The 23231-nt window shown below is 41.8% G+C and overlaps 1 protein-coding gene across 1 annotated transcript in view; it reads right to left on the minus strand.

The window, feature by feature from the left end:
* Window positions 1–7290: 7290 nt before the first annotated feature.
* The window catches only part of gria4a (glutamate receptor, ionotropic, AMPA 4a), a gene marked incomplete at its 5' end in the record, with an annotated part of 65740 nt that continues 49799 nt past the window's right edge, over window positions 7291–23231 (minus strand). Inside the window, 4 exons of the mRNA XM_071515889.1 lie at window positions 7291–7455; window positions 11740–11877; window positions 15571–15685; window positions 19746–19993. Coding sequence (XP_071371990.1) covers window positions 7291–7455; window positions 11740–11877; window positions 15571–15685; window positions 19746–19993 — 666 coding nt within the window. The remainder of the gene's footprint in view (window positions 7456–11739; window positions 11878–15570; window positions 15686–19745; window positions 19994–23231) is intronic.

Below are 23231 nucleotides of genomic sequence, written 5' to 3' on the forward strand. Positions count from 1 at the left end.
TCGTCTGTCTGTGAGATGAAAGCTTTATATAAAAGACCCTGCTCCAGCTCTGTCAGGATTTAGAACTGGTGTGAAAATCCATCTTATTGTTATGAAAGGGTCTCTCAGCACCGGCTGAACGCAGTGTCTTGACTGACTGCTGTGTGGACTACTGAGTGTGTGTGTGTGTGTGTGTGTATGTGTGTGTGTGTGTGATGGCAGCTGGAGCTAGAGGTGGAGAAAAAGAATTTTCACAGTACAATATTTCAACGCTTTCCTCTGTGATATTGTATCAAGATGAGGGCAATAATGATCATTTATTCTTTAATGGCTTTTTAGTCGCAATAAAACCTGATTTTGATTATTTTATCTTCCTCATGGATATTACTTTACCTATTAATGCAGTCAAATGAGGAGAATGGAAGAAGCGAAAACACATAGGCTATGGTAATATTGCATCACAATGCTTATATATATTTGCGAAAACATGTAACATAATATTTTTCTGTTTTGCCTCTTTTTTGTTCCATAAAATCAAAGAGACTAAATATGGAAAAAACAAAACAAAACTCTCCCTTGACTCACTTTTGAAGTCGAAGCTTATTTTCCACTATGATCAAAAAGAACAATGGTAAAAATCTGATCCATTCCACATTCAGGTCAGAAAGTCAGATTTATTTGGCTCATGTATAAATTCAGCCTTGTGGAAAAACTAATTGTGTGTGTGTGCCTGCAGGTGTTTAATGTACTGCAGGAAACAAATCTGTGTGTCTATGAGAAAACGCTTGTGGTTTTGTCTGTTTGTATGTATATATATGTGTTAAACACATTTTACCCCAGACTTGAAAAAATGAGATCACAACACTGCCAGCAGCCCCAGGTATTATGATGATTTGTGGTGAATTAGTGAAAAAAAACAGCACAGGGATGAGCTACCTGAAAGCACTGAAAGTGATGGTGCAGTGGAGAGCATTTAATTTTCTATCCGATCAGGAGAGAGGCATCAGAGTGAATGAGAAGCGAGAAAAGGGGAGGTGGTGATGATGGGAGAGAGGAAGAAGGGGTATGGATTGCAGAAAAAGTGGGAGATGGGTCCTAAGAGAGAGATGCAAGAGAGGGACAAGTGAAGGATTATAGAGAGAGAGAGAATAAAGAGAGGGAGTGGAGAAATAGGGAGGGAGAGTGGTAGAGGAATGAGGAGGGGCTGAGGGGAGGGAGGCTGATGGAGATAATGCAGGGCAGAGAGAAAGAGATGGAGTGAGAAAGAGGAGATGAAATGAGCCAATAAAAATAAAAAAGGTGAAAAGGCCGCTGTCACTCTGCGGCGATGATAAAAGAGGCAGATTGAAGGTGTGTGTGGGTGGGTGGGTGTGTGTGCACTTGCACGTGAAGGGCAAGGTTAAAAGGGTGGAAGAATGGCTCAAAATTGTTATTTTGCTTCATCTTCGAGTAAATGGGAAATACTTGTCAGTAATGACCCAGAATAGTGTGTGTGTGTGTGTGAGAGAGAGAGATGGGAAGTAATGGAAAATGCTTGTCTGTGATGGCTCTGCATTAGTGAGTGTTAGGTCCCCATGGAGGGAAAAAGGGAGCCTAAATGGCAAAATCACAGCAGGGAATTTTTAACCCATTATCGGCCATTCCTCAGCTCATGGATTCACACACACAGATTTACAGATTGAACACCTTTAGCAAGGCTGAAATATTATTCTTGAAGCTGCTCTAGAATAAGGCTTCAAGCCACTCAGAAGATGATATGAATGTTTGCTGTTTTCATATAATACATTTGCTTTATTGTTAAATTCTCCACTAAAGAAGAGTTTCAATTCTTGAGACCCTGATGGCTACAACTAAAATGTTCAACTAATGTCAGGATTCATCTTGTGTTTTTTTAATTAAAGCTGCTGTTGGTAAGTTCGGAAGGAAAGAGATCAAATCTCCATCACAAGGAATGACACGCCTCATACTCCTAGTGAGTGACAGGAGGAGTGATTGACAGGACAGAGAACCGCCTTTTGCCTCAGACATCTCCTCATTGGTCGGATGGGTTTCTACATGTTTCACTTTGAAATGAGAATAGCAGAGGAATGGAGCTACCGCTGTTTCTGAGATTCTGACATTATCCTGCTCGTCTTCGACCACCAAATGAGGTGATTTATTTTTATTACTTCAAAATAAATGTTAATCCACAAAAGTTACCAACTTCAGCTTTAACCCTCATCCTATATATTGGAATTTAGGCATCAGACAATGTATGAATACTTTCAGTGATGAGGCACATGTGATCTCTAAATTGTCCATGGTTTCATTATCTGCTGTGAGACTGTTGGTGCTACACAGGCAACGTTGGTTGTCAGTATTGAGCTAATGTACTTTCCAATCCAATACCAGCCATGATAATGAGAGATACGCTTGAAGAGGCCATTATGGGGTAGGCCAGTCACAGATTCATTAACGCTTGATTGTCGCATGGAGTAATCTTGGCACTTGATAGCACATGGTGCTTACATTCATACTTGATAGCACATGGTGCTATCAAGTATGAATGTAAGAATAGTAGATGTTATGTTCAAGTTGTCAACTGACTTGAGTAATTGGTACTGATTTAATATGGTTAATTTCAACCAATTAAATATACCATGTGAGGTGTCCATATTATACTAAAGAAAACCCTCTGGTAGAGTGGCAGGTCTGGGATGGCTGCAGGGCTTTTTCCAACCAGATGGAACAGTATGATGAAAGATAAAACTGCTGCAAAAAAAATAAAAAAATAAAAACTCTGCAACACCCCGACCATTTTTGTTTCTCTCTTGATAAATTGGACACCTCTTAGCATCACAGCTGGCAGACCACTTGTCTTCAGCACCTGTCATCACATAATACAACATCACTGATTACTCAAGCTGGATACCTACTAATCCTCTCTCAGTGCCAGTTCTGATTCGAAGCTGTCTTTTATAGCATTTGGCTGCTTCAAAATAATCACCATTACACTAGTAGAACAACATAACTGTTTTATCCATTTATCCCATTAATACTAAACCACATGGCATTTCTCTGGGTCAGTGGGCATTTTGGGCATCACATACTGTAGTATCATGTTTGGCTTTTACACTCCTTTATGTTATCAAACATAAATCAGATTATGTACTGATTATTCTATGTGATTTAACTATGAGATTTTTACTGCATACAATTGGGGGCCATCCTTGGGTCCATAACATGGGTCCCCAACATTCAAATAAATAGACCAGGAGAGGAAGTCCATTATGGTGAATCCCATCACTTCTGTGGTTTGGTTACAAACAAAGCCCGTCGACAAGTGTGGTATAGATACAGGATAAACATTTGAAAATCCTACCAGAAAGGAGCCATCCCTGAGTAAATAACCACACAGAGAGAGAAAGTTTGGCATTGATGTTTTTACTAGAAAAAGAAACCAAACCAAATGGAAAGAAAGAAACAAAGAAAGAGAGAAACAAGAGTGTTAAAGCCAGAGTGTTTAGTGGATAGCAGACAGCCCAGCAGTCAGCCTTTTGCTGTCTAGGCATGAAATCTCATGTGCTGGAGGTGGCGAAGAAATAAACAGAATATCATCATGTACACTCTAAACGTCTGGCGTGTCTGGTTTGGCAATAGCTAGAGTGGCGTAACGGTCTCTTCACAAATGTATCCATCGTAGAAGTCCAACTATTTACTACATGCTGGTTTGCTGCACTACTGCTGCACTGGTACACAAGTCTGAGAGGAATTGATTGGAAAATGTCTTATCGTAACCTTTTCTCTTTTCAGCCATCATGAGGCTCTTTTAATCAGTTGTTTGAAAGGCATATGTTTTGTTTTACAATATTCAGTTCTACTTCTACTTTTATCTATTGAATCCTACTTGAATACATTTGATGCAGGACTGATGCATGATGAGGGACTTCTACAATGGCTACCAGTGCAGCAGAGGTTTTTGAATGCATCTAGAATGCTTTTTGGGAAATGTTAAAGGTTACAATGCAAAAGCTATGCAATGTTCAGAACAAAGAGCCGGACTAAGAAATTCAGATTGTCACTTGGTGTCTAGAGTTCTCGTTTCATCTCGATCCCATTACTTTGGGAAGTGAAGTGATTTCAGATTGTTGAGAAGCACTTTGCTCAGAGTCTTGTCTCACGGTGGAATAGGAGAGAAGATGAAAGCAGAGGGGAGCAGGCGAGACGAGAAGGTGAGAGGAGAGAAAAGGGGAGAAGAATGGAAGGAGGAAGAATAGAGTAGCGGGAAGGAGGGCTGACGTCAAGCAGCAGAAGCAAAAGAGATTAAATGGCAGGAGAAGAATGGAGATGCGATTGAGAGGACATGGGATAAAAGGAGAGGGAGAGGGGAGAGCAGAGATGAGAGGTGAGGAGGGGAGAAGGATACACAATATTTCTTCTGTCCCTGGGAATTATATTATGATAAAAATTCCTTCACAAGTGTCACTACCATGAATGTGCTAAACTTGTGTTACAACAAATTCAGGTTGAAGTGAAACTGCCCAACTGTAATTCTATAAAAAATAAAATGTTGTTTTTCTTATTTTAATACTTTCAAATCTTTCTCAGACTAACCCTTTAATATAATAATATTTAATTTCCCTTTATTTCACCACCCTTCCAGTAGCTAAAAAAAACAAACAGTAAAGGTCCAGGAATTGGAAGGGAAGAAAGGAATCGGACATGCAAAACTACTATATAAAATGGATTCAAACACTTTTCTGGGATTGATTACTCTTGCCTAGCATAATGGATCCAATCAGGCCACCCCCCAAAAGTGCAATTCCCTGTTCATTTTGAACTCTAGACAGACCAAAGCAAATGCTCAAAGTAACTGATAGGATTTCAATTTGCAATTGACCCACATCTGGTTAGAAGACAAGACAGAAAGCGTTGAGGCTATATCACACAGATGCTACACTCTCCAAATGACAGCAGTGTTTCCCTACAATACAGCAATCAGGGTGGGCCACCCCTCCCTGTGTTTAGGTTTCAGTGTCACATACTAAAGTCTACATGCTGTTTCAAGGGCCTTTCCACCCCACCAAGACAAAATTCTGGGGAAAACACAAAATAACCCAGTGAAAAACGAATGGTGCGACAGACAAACAACCATAGGCAAAGGAAAACATCAAAACCTCTCATGTGGTGCTAGAGAAAGTGATCACTGAGCTGACCCTGTGTATGCAACAATGTGTGTGCGTGCGTTTAATATGTGTGTGCCTGTGTGAGTGCCAGATGGACATTCAGTGTTGAGTAGGACACACGAAGACTGTGGCATATTAATATTCTCAAGTTATCAAAAACAGCCATATAACAGAATGTATGCCATGGCCTCCCACAATCAGTGATCAATGTTTTCTATAGCTCTCTATAGACGTATAGATATATATTCATTTGTATTATATATAATATGTAGATTTATAAAAAAGATTTTGTCTTAATTACAAGTAGTGGCATTTTCTTTTATATTCATTATTGCAATGAATTGTTATCTAAGATGGTTAAAAAAGAGAGGTGAGTTCTGTTTTGCTACGCAGTTATTTACAACAGTTTTTAAAAAGCAAGCTTTCTGATATGGTTCCTTTCCCTGGCCACTGGAAAAGACTAAGGATCTCAAATGACGCCCAAAGTCTATGTGGTTGTCAAATGAAGTGCACACAGCATAGGGCAATGGTTCTCAACCTTTTTCACCGGCGAACCCTAGAAACAAATGGTTGGCTTCTCTCGACACTCCCATTATGGGCCAGCATGCAAACAATGATGAACTTTGACACCAAATGATGTTTTTTGGTTTCCCTTGTCAGACTATTTTGATTAATTATTCAATGAGGCCTGGAGGCTGCAAATATTCTTTTTTAGCAGAAGGGAAAAAAAACATTTATCCCAAAGATTTTAAACACAATAATATATTTGATAGAAAACTTGAAACTCTAAGTTTTTTTGGCCATAGACCAAAGAGCACCCTCTTATACTACAGCACCAACCAGTAGCTCCTAAATCTGTTTTTTACAATAATATATTTGTATATTTGAAATATGTCTTCTCATTCCTTGAGCCATCTTGTGTCTCAGAAAAATCACTTTGCAACCCCCTGGAAGGTCCCAACCTTCAGGTTGAGAAACACTTTTTTTCGGTCGTCATTTGAGATCTGCCCATGTGATTTTTTTTTCATCAGTTATCACAGAATATACAGCTTAACCTCCAGTTTCCCACTTGGCAAAAAGTAATCGTCTATTTGCTATTTAGCATAACTACTGTCATGATGATGTTGTTGATGAAGGACTTCATTAATTACTACTGTTTATTTTTTTTTTTACAAACCCCTGTGTATTCTATGGCTGTGATCAGCCATATGTGTGTTCGAGGTTATTTCTGTTCTATGTTGGCTGATTATCTCGCTGGTTTGGGCGAGAAACCATTCTATATGCGTAGTAAGAAAGCATGTTCATTCAGTTTGAACAGTCCATGGCAAAGTAGCAGGTTTGCACAGTCCAAAGTTTCAAGTTTACAGTTTTCTGGTCTTCTAAGGGTGATTTACCTGGCACTCAGTCTTTGCAGGCAAGTCAAGACGACGATGATGATGATGATGATGATGATGATGAAAACGATGTCGATGAAATGTCTTAGTAAGGCGTTGTCAGGGCGGCGTGGCTCATGAGCCAATATTGTCCAATCAAGACAAAACAGAGACAAGTTGTTTGGCTGTCTTTTTATCATCAGCTGTTGTCATCGTCTTCATCACAATCATCATCATCATCATCATCATCATCACTGATTTTGTTGTCATGTTCACAGTTCATAGTTCATTTCTTGTAAGTCTGTGCTGGGTTTCCTGTCGGTTCGTCAATATGATAGTGGTATCCTCCCGAAAAATTAAAAATGGATGTTGTGTGTGATAGTCAAAGTTGTCCGTTGTTTTTGTCCCACCGTTCGCTCCGTAGTTGTATTTCACTTGTCTCTTGTGTGTCAATGGCATCAGGAAAGTGAGATGACGATGGCGCAGTGTGTTTGTGTATTCAAGTGTGTGTCTGTAAAAATGTATGTTTGAGTGTGTCTACATCTGAGTATTCAAATAAGTGTGTGTGTAAGTGTGTGTAACTGTATATGCATGTTTGTGTGTGTGCATGGGTGTATGATATGTATATGTGTTTTTATATGTTTATGTATGTACACGTGTGCGTGTATGTATGCTAATATGTGGTTGTATGTAAGCACATGTAGGCGTGTGTGTGTGTGTGTTTAAGTCTGTATACTTGTGTGTTTATAAGGCACGGCAGGTGTTTTTGGTTTTCAGGGCAGTCCGGAGGAGACCACTGCAAGGCCGGGGTGTCGTAGGGAGGCGTGGCCAGCATGCACGGCTTTGGGGCAGTCTGGCGTCAGGACACGCCCATTCTCCCCCACACTTCCTGTGATGGACAGACGGGCCTTGTTCCGCATGGCTTCAGAAAACGACAGCTATACAAGGAGAGACGGAGGGGAGGATGGAGAGAAGAGTGACAAAGGCAATGAGGTGAAGGAGGGGAGGCAGAGTTGAGATTTTGTATGAAAATACTCATATACATGGAAGCATATACAATAACTGTAGCCACTCGCAGACAAACATGCAGGACCGCATGTGCACACCCTCACCCTCACCCTCACACACACACACACACACACACACACAAACCCTCACTCGTGCATTTGCCCGCACATGTACACGCACACCAGTACACACGTCTGTAACAATCAGAAAGGGTGCGATCACACCTACAGTTTGTTTTTCTTTGGTCCAAACTATAGTTGACTTTGTTGCATTTTTGTATTTGGTTCATTTAGGTTCACACTGCCCAATTACAAGTGAATCAGGTCTTGTTTGGTGGACAGAATTTTGGTAACCTGTCATCCTGCGAGATAGGAGATTTTGGCACCGGGAGAGCAGGGTGAGTCAAAACAAATCTGATTCCAGTACCTGTAATTTTAAGTAAGCATGATGGACTTGTCTGTGCTCTTTGCCGTTTGTTATAGGCTTTCCCAGCATGAGTAACTGCTGGCTATCAGATGTCAACATTCATCCATACCCATAAAACTGTATGGAACAATGGTCAAACAACAAATATACTGATAAAACCATACGTTTTGGGTAATTTCCTTTAGTTGCAATTACGTTCTCACTCCTAGCTAACCGCACAGGTCGCCTGGAAGAGGAGCGAGCATTTTCAGGCACTGGTGCGGTTATTTGTTGCGCACCAGAGTTCAAATGGCATTGTTCTCACCAGAGTTGGATTGAACCGTTCCAAACATGCCTGGTGTGAACGCACCCTAAAACACACATTCACATCTCACAAACTAACAGGTTATGCTGTGCAAACACTAAAATCATTTTACAAAGGCGGAAATAAACTAAAAAGCAGGCAACAATCAACAAAGACGTACAAAGTAGACAAGTAGGTTTAGGTTGTAGACATCTGCATTTCATAGGTGACCATGCATTTCTGGGGTCTGGGTTTTCAATAATCCCAAAAAGATAAGGTGAGGATTTGAAAGGATAGGATTTGGAAGGTGAGGATTTTGGAAAGACAAAGGGAAGACACGAAGGAGTGATTTTATTTCCAGGTTTCAGATTTATAGAGAGGGATCGACTGGCTATACTGCTCAGAGAAGGGTGACACTTCACAGGAACACGCTACTCCCTGATGTTTCAGTAAAGTTTGTGTTGCTGCTGTAGGATGAAAACCTTGTATCTCTGAGAGCCAACAAGCTTTATTTTCGGTATGACGCCCATGCATTTTTTGAGATTACACACTTTTGAGTAGGTTTTGTTGGTGCTACGATTTTGAAACTTCCTCAAATTCTCAATATGTACCCAAATTTTGTTGTACCTGAGTTACAGGGTCTTCACACAGAGACAGCGGTATTCAACATTGTATAACCCGAGAGGCTAACCTCTGTAAATAATGCTAGGAAAGGAAACATGGTTGGATGCTGCGGTTTGGCATCCATGACAGACATGTGCTCAGTTACCTCATCGCTTTCCGAAATACAGCAATTTGATGTTCTGCTTACAAACTACTCACTGGCCTTTATATTTAGATATGTAGAAATTCTTTGGACTACTTTTGGATACATGGATTACTGGAGAAAACATCTGAAAATAAGCATTCAGGTGTGCTATTCTCAATCCCTGGAATGGTCCACTCTATATTAACAAACAGCCAATACTGTCTCCCATTGCCAGAAATACAGTGTTTGCCACCCCCTCTTTTAATGTGTGCTGTCATGCTGATGTACAGGCTCAACTGAGAGCCAAATGGAAAAGATGGAAAAGGTGACTCTAAAAGTACCCAGGATGATTTTCAGGGGATCAACGTACATTTCCTGTTCAGAACTGGTTGACAGTGGGGAACTGATATTTATATAACTTGACACTCATTTGGATGATTAAGTTCAGAAAAACATGATACGAGTCCACAAAATTAGCTATTTTTATATTCTAGGTTTTGCTTTGAGGTCAAGTCCATGAGCCTCAATATGGTTTATAAATGGGGATCTTAATGCTTCATCCAGGTCTTTGGAGTTGGCACCAAGTTAACAGTCAATATTCTACGTACAGAATATGTTGTAGCTCTCCTTCATTATGCATCCTGGGTACTGTATTGACACTGCTATGTTTCTCATTGTGATCAAACCATCTAATGTGGCCTGAGAATGCCTATGAAGTTTGTTAGCAGATCATCAAAATGAAGTTCTACCAATGTTTCCTTTCATTTCAGTTAATTGCTCTTCTACATCAGTAAACTTTTTTTTAACAACAACATCACTAAGTAGCCATTCTGTATGAAGTGTCTGCTTGATCAGTTATTCCTCCACGGTAACAGTAAGTAACTGGGCTGTTTGGTCAAGGTGTTTTCTGGTTGGGCTGTCTAAGGCAGGGGTGCACAACTCCAGTTTACAGATGAAACATAAAGGAATATGGATATGGATGCCTGCTACTAGCCATCAGAGCTGGGGAAAGGTCAGTATTCATCGGGTTTTCCCTCATTCCTTTGTTACACCTGCTACCTGCTCCAACTTGCCTGATACAAGTGGATGCAACAGTGAACAAAACACTAGCTAATGTGCGCACAAGATGACACAAATAATTTTTTATTTTGTATACGGTAGATTGTGATTGGTCGGAGACATTTACAAACCAATACTTCCAGTCCTCAGTTCTGCTTGCCTGAGTTATGTTTGAAGCCATTTTAAAGCCTACTACAAGAACTGTTTGGTGGAAGATATTTTGTCATTAACATTCAAGTATTTATGCTTTATTTATGCATTGTAGAGTGAACCCCTTTGCATGTTGTGAAGGGATTGGGGGTAGCTTGACTAGTATCTATGGATTAAGAGTGATTACAAAGTGCTACTGGGCAAGGAGTGGCCTTGCTATTTCATGTTTTCCCCTAACTTCACTCTATTGGTCTGGTTTAACATAAAAGGTATGTTACCTTGATTGGACAAGAATGAGTCAGTACTTTGAGAAATCACATTCAACAAAAACTTGTTCAAGCAGTCAAAAACCCAGATTCACCCTGACGGTTGAATTGGTTCAGTGTGACGCAGTCTTAAGAGGTGCTGAACAAACACTGGAATTTTTGCTTTCATTCTCACCTCACAAACGACTGAAGGCCTTTCTCCTACACTGCAACAGTACTCCAGGAATTATTGAGGAAGATCTGGTTACATTGTTAAGACTAGTCGTACTAAGAATTTCAGTCTGTTATTTTTCTTTACCAGACATCTATCACATTGTGGATGGCAATGTTTCAGTATAGCCTCTTCACTTACTTGTTTTCAATGAGGAAGGCTAACAAGCTGTTAAGCAGTCAGGTAAATGAAGTACCAATGTAGACTGTTATTTCAATGTCATAATAACTTAACCAAGTTAAAATCTCAACATATGCTTTGAAGGGTTTTGGGTACTAGTTTGACAGATTAGGTTGAGACATGTTGTGATGTATACCAAAACTGATTACCATGATACACCATGATATCCATTCTTATTCTGTGGTCAATACTGAAAACTGTACCTAAGGGCAATGGGGAAATGGATATAATAAAGTGGCAGTCCCTGAAGATGGAGTTGTGCATCCCCGCTCCATTATTATTTTTGTTTATTCTTAGCTAAGAGTACAATGCAGGTGCCTAGTCAAGTCATCAGCCAAGAGCATCACCATCACTATCATCATCATCATCACCATCATCATCATCTGCAGCCAAAGACGATGGAACCAAATCTGTAGTCACACAAAGCTAACCCCAATCTAGCCCGGGGTGAAGTGCTAAATAATGAAACATAACAACCATAACAGAACACAAACCAAATCGAAACCCAAAATCGAAGAAAATATTAGGCCAATAATAAACAAAACAAAACAGCAAAAATAAGAAACATACTGTACGTAGCTTTCACTATGAGAAAAAAAATAAATGAAAAATTACATTGGTTCCACAATGCTTGACCACATCCTCATCACCACATTAACAACAGCACGGTTGCGTGGGGCTGCTGCAACAACATCTACATCGACAATACAATAATCTACAGCACCACCACCATAATCAACACCACCATTACCCCACCTATATGGGAGCCTCTAAATCCTACCCCTATATCTTGACCCCCTCGGAGCCGTACACGTTGTACCCCTCCCTATAAGTGGCTAGATTCTGGGTGCTGGGGGAGGGGCTGGGGCAGTGGGGGGGGCTAAGGTCCACCTTCATGCGCTTGGCTTCGGCCCGTGACTTGTAGCAGAACTCGACCAGGGCCACCAGCATGGCCAGGCCCAGGCCTCCCACAAGGATGTAGAAGACCCCTGCCACGTTGGACAGGCTCAGAGCCTGGGACGACTTGTCCTGGAGAGCGGGAGTGGGGAGACGGGGTGGAGAGGGAGTAGGGGACAGGTGTTGGGGAAAAGGAGGTAGCAGAGCGGGGTTGGCAGCGGTAGAGGAGGGGTGTCGGGAGGTGAGAGGGAAGTGGAGGGGAAGGAGAAGAGATGGAGAGGGAACGAGAAGGAAAAGGGGACGGGTGGGGCGGGGTGGGGTGGGGACAGCAGATGGATAGGGTGGGTGGGTGGAAGAGGAAGAGGGTGTGATAGAGGAAGGGTGAGAGGAGAGGGTGGTGGGATGGGAGATTAAGGGGAGAGGGAAACATTGAGAGATGGGAGGAGGGGAGAGTAGGAGGAGATGGGGGGGAGGAGAGGCTTGTGAGGAGGCAGGTGGCGGGGGGTAGAGGGGGAAGAGGTGAGAGCAAGGGGAAGGGGAGGGGAGGGGAAAAGGGGTGGGAAAAAGCAGACAGGGATAATAGGGTACACAGGGTTAGACACCACAGAGAAATGGAGATTGTCAGATATAGAAAAAAGCAGTCAGGTTCACAGAAAAGTTCTGGTGTTCAATAGTTATGACTGTACTATTCTATACACCTGGAAATACATAATAGTGCATATAGGTATCACTTTATTGTAATTATCACTAACATTCTACTTTTACAATGGCAACTAGAGTTACTATCACTATCACCACAACAACTACTACAATAGGGTACAGCACACTCCACATTTCTACAACTGCAACATAGTTAAATCACAGCATGAATTAACATCTAATTTAACAAGTAAGTTTAAAAATGTTAATTTTTATAAATAAATCATAGAGCAGGCTTTTATCTGAGCGGTGATGGCATTTCATTCCAGTTTGAGTCACACTCAAAGGCTCCAGTATTCTAAAAATCTAGAACACCTCTCATGTTCTATACTCTAAACATGTCTGATAAACTCCGTCCTATTTGAAGAACTTCTCTTCTACTCTCAAATACAGCTTCCATTTCTACATCAAAGTTTTAACATTGAAAGAGGTGGGGTATAAATTAGTTCTAGCACTTAAATAGCCAATAACAGTACTAATAAAAAACAAAGTTGTAAAACGTTCTGATAGTTCTGATCAAAACAGAAATATGAAAGCTAGCCAGTAGCTAATGCTAATCACAAAAGATGGTATTGCTAATGCTAAAGCTAATGAAACAGTTGCATTCTCATCTGGTGGATGAGTTTCAGACTAGAACCTGTGGGTGTCTGTAATAAAAACATGAAAGTGACTATTGTCTAATGATAATCAAAATTTAGATCATATTTGTAATGCTAATTGTAATGGAGAAGGTATTGCTAAATAAATCAAACAACAATTTAAGTCTAATCTGCTGCACATTCAGGCAAATGTCTGTGGTCCAATGTATGCCATCAAAACAGAAATAGGCAAAATGTAGGTAATAACTAAATGCTAAACAATTACAGTCTAACATGGAGCGTATTCAAGATAAGTTTCAGGCTAATTGAGATGCTATTGCAAATGCTATTGCTAAGCTAAACAATAGTTGCAGTAATCTGGAGCGTATTCAGGATGAGAGTTTCAGGCTAGCGTTCTGTGGGCCGCAGCAGTGTGAGACTGACCTTACTTCCAGAGTCCTTGGGTCCACACTCTCCCTTGTCATACCACCATTTGTTTTTCAGTTTGTCTAAGACGCCTGCTTCGCTCAGTTTCAAAACTGCAAGGTTTACCGGGGTTCTTCGCGTGTAAAAATAACATAAATAACATCATAGGTCATGTTATTTTATGTTATTAGGGTATTTCACATTTGCATTGCACAGCTCAGTCACATAGAAAGGTACTTTTGTTTACATCAAGTGACCTAGTATGGATCCCACTGAGTACATGTGTGTATGCTCGTTGAGGAGGGGCTAGGGGGGAGCGAGGGGCTAAGGCGAGCTACAGACATATGAGTGGGACCCCCCTTTGTCACTTCAGGTAACACACCCATGCTGCCCCAGCTGATGCTAAACTGAACCAGAGGCAAGTACTGTTAAGCCAGGACTATTGGCAGCAGGCTAGCACTGTGCTTTGACTGGGAGAGTGAGATACAGTGAGGCAGGTTTGGATGTGGGGTTGAGGATTTAATAAACTCCAATGCCTCCAAGGCCAGAGGAAGCTGTTATCTTATTATGGGCATGATCTTTTCTTGTTGCACTGAGATCCCATTTCCCTTCCCTAATAAATCTCTTCATTGTGCCCTGTACCTTGGTGAATTCCTAACATACAGTGGGGCAATTCATTTAAATTTTAGGGGCAGTGGGGAGGGGTGGTGGGTGGGAAAATTGTTTTACCTTTCATTTTGACTAAGTTGCTTAGTTCCTAACAAGAGTATTTGATAATTCTGCATAAAAATAGATGAGGTAGAATTGTAACAGTTGACAAAAAGCAACATTGTTTTCAATTTTAGGAGCTAAAAATCATCAGAAAGTTTAATGTTATGCCAAGTACAAGTCATAAAACACAGAAACCTATCATTAAATGTGATTCTTTAACAAAATAATCGTTAAGAGAAATGCTACAGGACTCTATATGTTAAGTAGAAAAAATACTGTAAATAGAATTGATGAAATCCTAACAATACCTAAACCTACAGGGGAAGTAGGAAACTTTAGCCTGTGATTGTGTGTTGCTTCTGTCAATAATTCATCCCTCCTTGCTATGCTATGAATCAATCTGAGCCTAATCCGAGTTACAGTTTCACTTGGGCCTGTTTTTTCCCCCCTTTAAACTGGTTTAAAACCTGTTTCACCTGCCATGCAGTTGACCAACAGTATTGCTGTTGATGGAATAATAGTGTTTACCTTGACCTCTCTCGATCACTTTCTCAATTTGCTCTCACTTAAGGCTTTCTCCCTGCTGCTCTCCTCACTTTCCTCTCCCCAGGGCTGCCACTAGGGGGCAAATATTCCTGCCTTGACAGTATTTGCTCTCCTCTTTCTCTCTGCATTTGTCCATTACTCACCCCCCCCCCCCCCCCCCCCCCCCCACATCTCCTTGTTCTCTGTCCTTCCAGAGAGAAACCATGCTAGACCAGACCAGGGCCAAATACATTTGATTGTGATTTTAAATATTTCAACTACGTGAGGTGCGCTTGATTTATCTTGCCAGACACTTATTAAGCACCCTCAACAGTGGACACATTTTCCTGCATGATAAGATAAATCAAATATTTATTTTTTTTTCTTCTGCCCATTCAAAATAAATTAATCTCATATTTTGCCCTGGTTCTGGCTAGGGTGGAAGCACACTCTGAGAAAAAAAAGGTAAGACAATTGTACCTTTGATCACTGGGGCCCAAATTCCAATAAAAATGAAAATGGAAAATCAATTTCTTTATCTTACATTACCCAGTAAGTAATGCACCCTTTTTTCTGAGAGTGCAGGTTGTTTGAGGAGACTCAACAAGCTCGAGCGTTGTACCTTTGTCACTGGGTCTGAACCTTTTACACAAAAAGGCACACACGGGTGACAACAGATGCAACGTTATACCTATTTTTTAGGCTGTGGGTTGTCTCAGGAGACTTAAGATGTCACTTTTGCCCTCCCTGTATGCTCCTTGACTCTGTGCCAGGGCAGATGCGTGCATTACGTCCCCGGAGCGGGGGGCCGTCACGGGCTGCCCAGCCGGTGAGCGGCCCCCTTGGCCCCTAGTGGTGGTGGGGGGGGCAGACAGTGAGGGCTAACCTTGGAATCCCCTCCCCCGCTGCCACATTCTCCTTTGTCATACCACCACTTGTTTTTCAATTTGTCCAACAGGCCCTGCTCGTTGAGCTTTAGCACGGCCAGGTTGACCGCGTTTCTTTAAATAAAAAGGAGGGACAGATAAGATAGTTTGGTCAGAGCAGAGGAGGGAGGGACAGACAGACAAGATGGACGGGGTCCACAGCCAAAGGGAGGGAGGGGGAAGGGAAACGGGGAGGAAGAGGAGCAGAGGGAGAGGAAGGCAGAGGGGTGAGGGAAGAAGGTGGGTTAGTGGGGAGCGATGCACCCCAGACAACGCTCTCTCTCTCTCTCTCGCTCTCTGTAACTTTCCACCTAACAGTTTGTTCTTTAACATTATTTCTGTTAATCTCATTTTGTCTTTTTTCCATCCGTCCAGTTATTTATCTATTTTGTCTATCCCTCCTCTCTCCTGTACTGGGCCGCTCTAACAGAGGCTGCTCCACAGTGAGTGTCAGATTGCTGGTATAAAGTGTGTTAACCAGGTCTTAGCAGCCTGCTGATGGTGCTCTTGTCTCCTCCTGCTCCTCTGTTAGCTTCCTGCTAGTCTGTGTGAGTGTGTGTGTGTGTGCGTGTATATGTGTGTGTGTGTGTGTGTGTATGTGTGTGGCTCAGATCCCCTACAGCCCTCCTGCTCACACCCCTGAGGGGAATGACCTCCAAACAAAAAATCAGGGACACAGAGGGCTAAAAATCACACATTCATGCTGGGTGCGCGTATGTATTCAGCTAAGCTCTTTATATTTGGGATGTTTATGAAGGGATGGGGTGCAACTGCATGGGGTCACAGTGCAGAAATGGAACATAAATGAATCTGTTTAACTGTAAGTGTACTTGTATGACTTCCATGTATGTTAAAGACCAAGATAATCAGACAACATTTTGAAGCAACATAGACAAACAGCAGTGGTAACAACAATGACCAGCAGTATTTTTAATGACCATTATGTTGTCCACTTTGAATTCATGCCATTTACCGATCACTGTTTCTGCTGAAGCCGCTATTGTCTATCTCAATTGCCTCAAAATGTTGCCTGTGTACCATCACTGTTAGATACAAGGCTTCAATCATGTTCACAACAGTGATTCACATGTCTACAAAACAGGGTTATGAGAGCTGCATGATTTTGTCATCTTACTCTCTGTGCTTCCTTTACAATTGTATTTTGTCCCTCTCTCTTTTTCTCCAGCATTTCTCTCTCTCTCCTTTATAACTGCCTGCAAAACGCTTTCCACTCTGTCTCTCCTCTTTGTCACCATCCTCTGATCTGCCCTCTTCTCTCTTTGAGATGTTGTAATCAGCAGGGTTCATTTCCACAAAAAGGTTGCTGCAGTCTGTCTGCCTTGTTTGTTAGTCTGTCCCTCTGTCTGTATAGCTGTCTATCTGAAAGACCTATCTCATTCTAGGCGACAGTAGATGCCTAGAATGAGACGATAGGCTAGAGGTTAGAGAAGCAGGCTTGCGACAAGAAGGTTGCCTGTTCAAATCCCCCGACCAGCTGGGAAGATGTAGTTGGGGGAAGTGAATGAATAATACTCTCCCCTCCCTCAATAACTACTGTCGCGGTGCCCTTGAGCAAGGCACTGAACCTCACTGAAATGGTAAAAGACAATATATGAATTGTATGTATGACTATGAAGCAGGGCATTGCTGGAAAAGAGGAAGCATGCTCAGTTGAATTTCCCTGGATAAATAAAGATTTAAAAAATTCTCACTATTTGTCTTTCTGTTGGTCTGGCAGTCAGTGATTTGTCCATCTTGCTGCCTGTCTGCTATCTGTATCTATAAACGGTCCAGAATTTTTAAAGCCTCCGGTGATTTACTTTCTATTTCCTGGAACTAAACTTTATTGCTAAGCAATACTAGAAAAAAGCATTGCTTACTGGCTGGAAATTATATTTGTATATTTATTACCCAACAGTATTAGCTTTTTGAGCACTTTATCAAAATGAAGAATGATTTGTTGGGCCAATGCTAATTTTAAAGGCGTAACACTTTCTATGTAGATAGATAGATAGGCTCGGTGAATAAAGAAAACCTCTGATGCATTCAGAGGTTCAGAGAGAGACAGTGTTCTCCAGGGGGATCTACAAGCCATGAAAAATCTCATCAAAATAAGAGAGGTATGGATAAAAACATTTCAAACATATTCCTTTTGAGTCATGATAATAACATTAACATATCAATAATCATATCAAACATAACTAAAATAATATATTCATAATACTAATTTTAATTAGCATACTATTCATTCTCATCATCAACATCATCAGCTCACATTAGCGCTCTGATTATTGTACCGAGGGAAGGGGCAGCTCACCTGACGTGCGCACTCCCAGCCACATGCATGCAACTGATAGATTGGGTTTCCGCTGACTGGGAGAAGCCAGAGACAACCGAGGATAGTCCCAGCAATGCGTTTGGGGGGCTGGAAATGGGAGCTATCCACCCGCTGTCTGTCACTTTTCCCTCAGAAACGGAAAAACCTTTGTCTGAATAGCAAAGGAGGAACTAAAGTGACTGGGGTTTCGAGGGACTTCTTTGCACCATACACAGGGGGAAGTTATAGGACAGGATGTGAGGTGTGCTGTTTGTGTTTTGCTGTTAATGAGGCAAAGTAGAAATACTGTCAGAAAGAGATGGAGTGAGAGAAGGGAGAGCAAGCGGTCCAGTTTTGCTGAATTAGTCAGATAATTTTCTTCAGCGGGCACTTTGTGAGGACAACGTTTCTACTCTGGTCCCTCGGTTGCCTGAAAAATGACTTGTTAGCATTGTTAGCATTCCTCACTGAAACCTATATGGACTGTTAGGCACAAGCTAACAAGCCAGAAAACAAGTGTCAAGTGAGGAAAAACATCAAAACTAAAATTCAAGTCATGTTGTCCCTTTAAGGGAGGAGCAACCTCACTAGTAGCCACTCATTTCTCCTTCTCTGCCTCCATCTCTTACTCTCTCTATGAAACCAGCACACCCACACGGTCAAGCATTCTTGATAATTAACTATTGGATACTTCTGGGTTTGGGTTTTAATTTTGCATTGTCCAATTAGCATTCAAACGTTTTTGCAAACATTATAAATGAGCCTAATTTAATTAGAATTTAATGAACATTATTGATTCCTTTCTGACTTTATATTTTTTGATGTGGGATCCTGTTTGTTTAGATTCTAGTCCCCCCGTTGGCCACGCCCCTCTACTTCCTGTTTCTCACTTTCTGTTTCCTGTTCATCTATAAATTCCCCCTTGTGGCTCCGGATTTAGTGGCAACAGTCTGGCGTTCTGCACCTCCCCATGGCGACAGTCAGTCAATAACTTTCTTCCTTCATAATCCAGCTATCATCATCATCATCATCATCATCATCATCATCATCATCATGACTACCATCTCTGTCTCTGCAGATGAAAGGAACGCAGACGTGAGACAGCGAGACAACAGACAAATGGACAGCGTTACCTGTAAGGTGGCCCTGCGGAGAGAAAGAGTGAGTGAAAGAGCAACAGGAGGGGAAGGAGGGACGGAGGGACGGAGGGACAGATGAGTGACGCGACAGTGACAGGAGACAGGAGACAGCAATGGAACTAACAGCCCCTAAGTTAACAGACAGATGGTGGGAGGGAGAGAAGAAGAGAGTGACTGAGAGAGAGATGGAGGGGGGGAAAGTAAGAAAGGCAGAAGACAGAATGAGAAAGAGAAGGAAATCAAGAAACCAAGAGATTAAGAAGAAGAATGATGAATTACACAATCTGCATACTGATATCCAAACACACTCATATCGCTGCCGCTGGGTGAAAACCTTGTAACTCCTTTTTTGCCTTTGGAGTTCTACATGAATTGTCTTGGCCTTAAATTTGACTGGTGACTTATTGTTTATATGAGTTAGTCTCCTGACCCTTGATGTGTGTGAAAGCCAATCAAAATCCAATGCATAGATTTAAAAAAATGCATGGGAAAAAATACCCAGTTTTACTTAATTTCTAAATTTTTTGGTTGGGAGAGATGTTTTCATCTGACAGCAGTGATAGGTCAAACAAGGAAACATCCAGTAGAATAAAAGGCACAGCAGGGTAGGTGGAATACCATAGCAATAGTACAGTATCAGCTTTGCTACTGTTTCCTATTGTTACACTACTCCACCCACCTTAACTGTGAGCCTTTTGGGGTGGCAATTCCGTATCCTTTGGAGTCCAGGTTCCCCCCAACTTTCATGGTGTCACAGGGCTTGCGCTGCTCCGTGTATTCGTTCATGGTGGACTCCAGGAGGAAGGCGTACTTCCCCTTGGACTTGCGAACCCTTGCCACGCCCTCGGCTGTGGTTTTGGTGAAGACCGTGGGCTCGGCGGACTTCATGTATGACCACATCTTCTCATAGACAGCTATTTTGGACCGCTGGGATGGGGAGGTGAGAGGAGAGAGCAGAGGTGAGTTAAGGATTAACAGGCTGTCATTTGGCTAAAATACAAGACCAAATGTTCTTGTAGATTATGGTTTTGGTGGTCCAGTGGAGGGAGAGACAGACAAGGGAAGAGCGAGGGTGACAGACAGAGAGGAAGATAGCCATGTTATTGTTAAATAGCCATAGATAGCTGTAAGGGTAAGCTAGGGAAGTTGTCAGACTATTTGGACAATGTGTCACTACCACTGAGCTTTCAAGCAATTGTCCGAAACAGGATTCAGGATTTCCTAAAACTGTTAGCATAGTAGCTCAACAACCACAAAAGAACTCTTTTTGTGTGTTTTTATTGCATTGACCAGTAGGCAGCTATGTGCTTTTATAATATGAATCCATCTATCCATCCATCACCTTTATACCCATCCTTTCATCCATTTATCTATCCAACCTTCTGATCATATATGATTAAATAAAAAGACATAAAATGCCACTTCAAAGCAAGTTCACACATTGTGACCTATGCATTCTCTAAATTTGTCTTTTAATTAGTCCAATTACATGTTCAGTGCTTTTCAGCCTTTTGCGCTTTCTATGGTGGCCTTGAGTTGAATTATGTGGCCTAAAGAATGGTGTGTTGTTTTTAACACATCCATGCTGTGTGTTCTGGATGGACATGGACATTTTGTGGCACTTTCAACACATCAACGTCAAAGCTGTGTAACAAATACTGTGTTGAAAAGTTACACAAGAAACTAGACAGACACCAGAAACATGGTTGTGTCGAAAATGGCCCATCCTTGTTTCTATGGGAACATCCTTGTTTCGAAGTTGACGACTTGTTGAATAGTCAAGTGCAGTAGGAAGGCATCAGCTAGTCATCTACACAATAATAGGATACACAAGAAATCCCTGTTTGTAAAGCAGAAACACCCTCGACTCTGGTTCATCCATCTACAGTGTATATTGTTTAGCATCTTAAACATTCTCTCTAGATGGGCAGCAATTGATATTTTCATGAGGCAGTGTTCGTATTTCAGCATACAGAATAAATCATGCCCAATGTTTGATTTGCTTGTTCAACTATCTTGATAATAATAATGAACTGGATTTGGGATATTAATTTGAGAACAGAGGAGATGAAAATGCACTATTCATTTCTGCATTATGTTGGCACAATGAGACTCTGCTGTACATTGTGTTTACATTGATCATAGCATGTTTGTTCCATTTCTCTACAATAAAAACAACAGTGTTGGGACTAGATTTGTATAAATGTTTTAGGAGGTTGTTTTATATATTTTTACAATATTTATTGCTCCCATTCTTTCTAATGTACAGCGAGGTGGTGCAGCTGATTTTCAGGAGTCAGTCAGCAGTGGGAAATGCCTACAGTCCTTGATTAAAATGAATCAGCTGCTGTGGCGTGCTGTGTGTTCCATCAACCCCTTTTGATCCTCTGGCAAGGAATGATATTTATAACCACATTAAAAATGTAACATTATGCCTCCCTTGACTAGTCGACTATTAATTACTACTTTAAATGAGTTTATGACTGGTATAAATTGCTGGTTGTGCAACTGTTGATGTAGATTCTGCATTTGTTCTCTTGCGAGGAAATCTGTCTATTGTGATACAATATATTGTGTACAGTATATACTGTGTATACCGTGTGTGTGTGTATGTGTGTGTATGAATGTGTCTGTATGTGCACATTTCTGCGCACCTGTGTCTGTGTGTGTGTGTGTGTGTGTGTGGGTTGTGTGTAGTCAAGAGTGAAAATAACAAGCGGGGGAGTCAAACTGTCATCCTCCACAAGCGTCCTGTTATTCCCTCGCTCTTTCTTCTCTTTCTCTCCCGGTGATAAAGTGCTATTCTGTCGCTCTGCAAGAGACAAGCCGCGGCCTCAGCCACCGAAACCAGCGCCTAGGGGATGGTGTGTGTGTTGTGTGTGTGTGGCGCTAGTGCGTGACGGACACCTATCCCATAATAATGTCACTCACATCCAACTGGACCAGCAGACCCCTCCTCCTCCCCTCCCTCCCCCACTCTCCTCTCCTCTTCTCTCCCTCCACCCATTCCATCTGCCTTTATTTCTCACTCTGTCTGCCAAACTCGTTCGCAGGTAAAAAAAAAAAAAGCCCACTCTCTCCATCCCCTCATCTCTCCTTTTTTCCCTTCATTCTCTGTCTCCATCCATCCATCCATCCATCCCTCCTTCATCTCTTCCCCATCCCTCACTCTCTATCCACATATTTCTCTACCTGACCCAGACAAAATGTGTTTCTGCTTTTCTGTTTGTGTGTTTGTACACAGAATGTATGTGTATGTACAGTATGCGGTATGTGTATGTGGAGTGCATTCCTGTGTGTGTGTGTGTGTGTGTGTGTGTGAAAGAGAGAGAGAGAGAGAGAGAGAGAGAGAGAGAGAGAGAGGGAAATTGAGAGAGAGAGATGATGTCTGTGCACGTATAAAGCAGTGTCTGGCCTTGGAGGGATGGATGTCTGACAATGCGGTGCTACTCCTTCCAGATTCTTTAACAATGAGTGAGGCTGTAAAGGAGGAAATGGATGCTGCAAGTCACCTTCAGGCATCCGCACTATACAAAACACTTATACATATATATATAGACACATAATATTCTTCTGTGGGAGAAGTATTACACCCACAAACACACACACGCCTGCACACATGCATGTGCCTGCACACGAACACATACATATGTATATACACATATACATACGTGCTTGAATATGCATGCATACATGCTTGAATACACACAAAAATGTAGACGCACACACACACACACACACGCACGCACACACACATACACACACACACACACACACACACACACACACACACACACACACACACAGAGACAATTAATGGTGGTGGTGAATCCCCCTCAGCTGTGGGAGAGTAAATTGCTTTTTCACCCTCCACAGATTTCAGGCCGCTCGTTATGTTGATGATGCCAGAGCCGCTCACAGAAGCACAAACTGTCTGCTACAGCCCCACCGACACATGCCCCCCCCCCCAAAAAAAAAACAAAAAACAAAACACACACACTAATGCACGCATCTCTACAAGGCATGACTGTAAATTGGTATGTACACACACAATGCATGAGCACACAAGCGCTCCTGCATGCGCATGCACACACGACTGTGCATATTCCTATAGAGCATGACTAAGTGAGTATCTGTGCAGTTGGTTTGTGTGTAGAGATGATTC

Source organism: Centroberyx affinis, unplaced genomic scaffold (assembly GCF_046629955.1).
Source record: "Centroberyx affinis isolate AG114_WGS23_722 - 3 ecotype Tasmania unplaced genomic scaffold, CSIRO-AGI_Caff_v1 ptg000376l_1, whole genome shotgun sequence".
Classification (NCBI taxonomy): Eukaryota; Metazoa; Chordata; class Actinopteri; order Beryciformes; family Berycidae; genus Centroberyx; species Centroberyx affinis.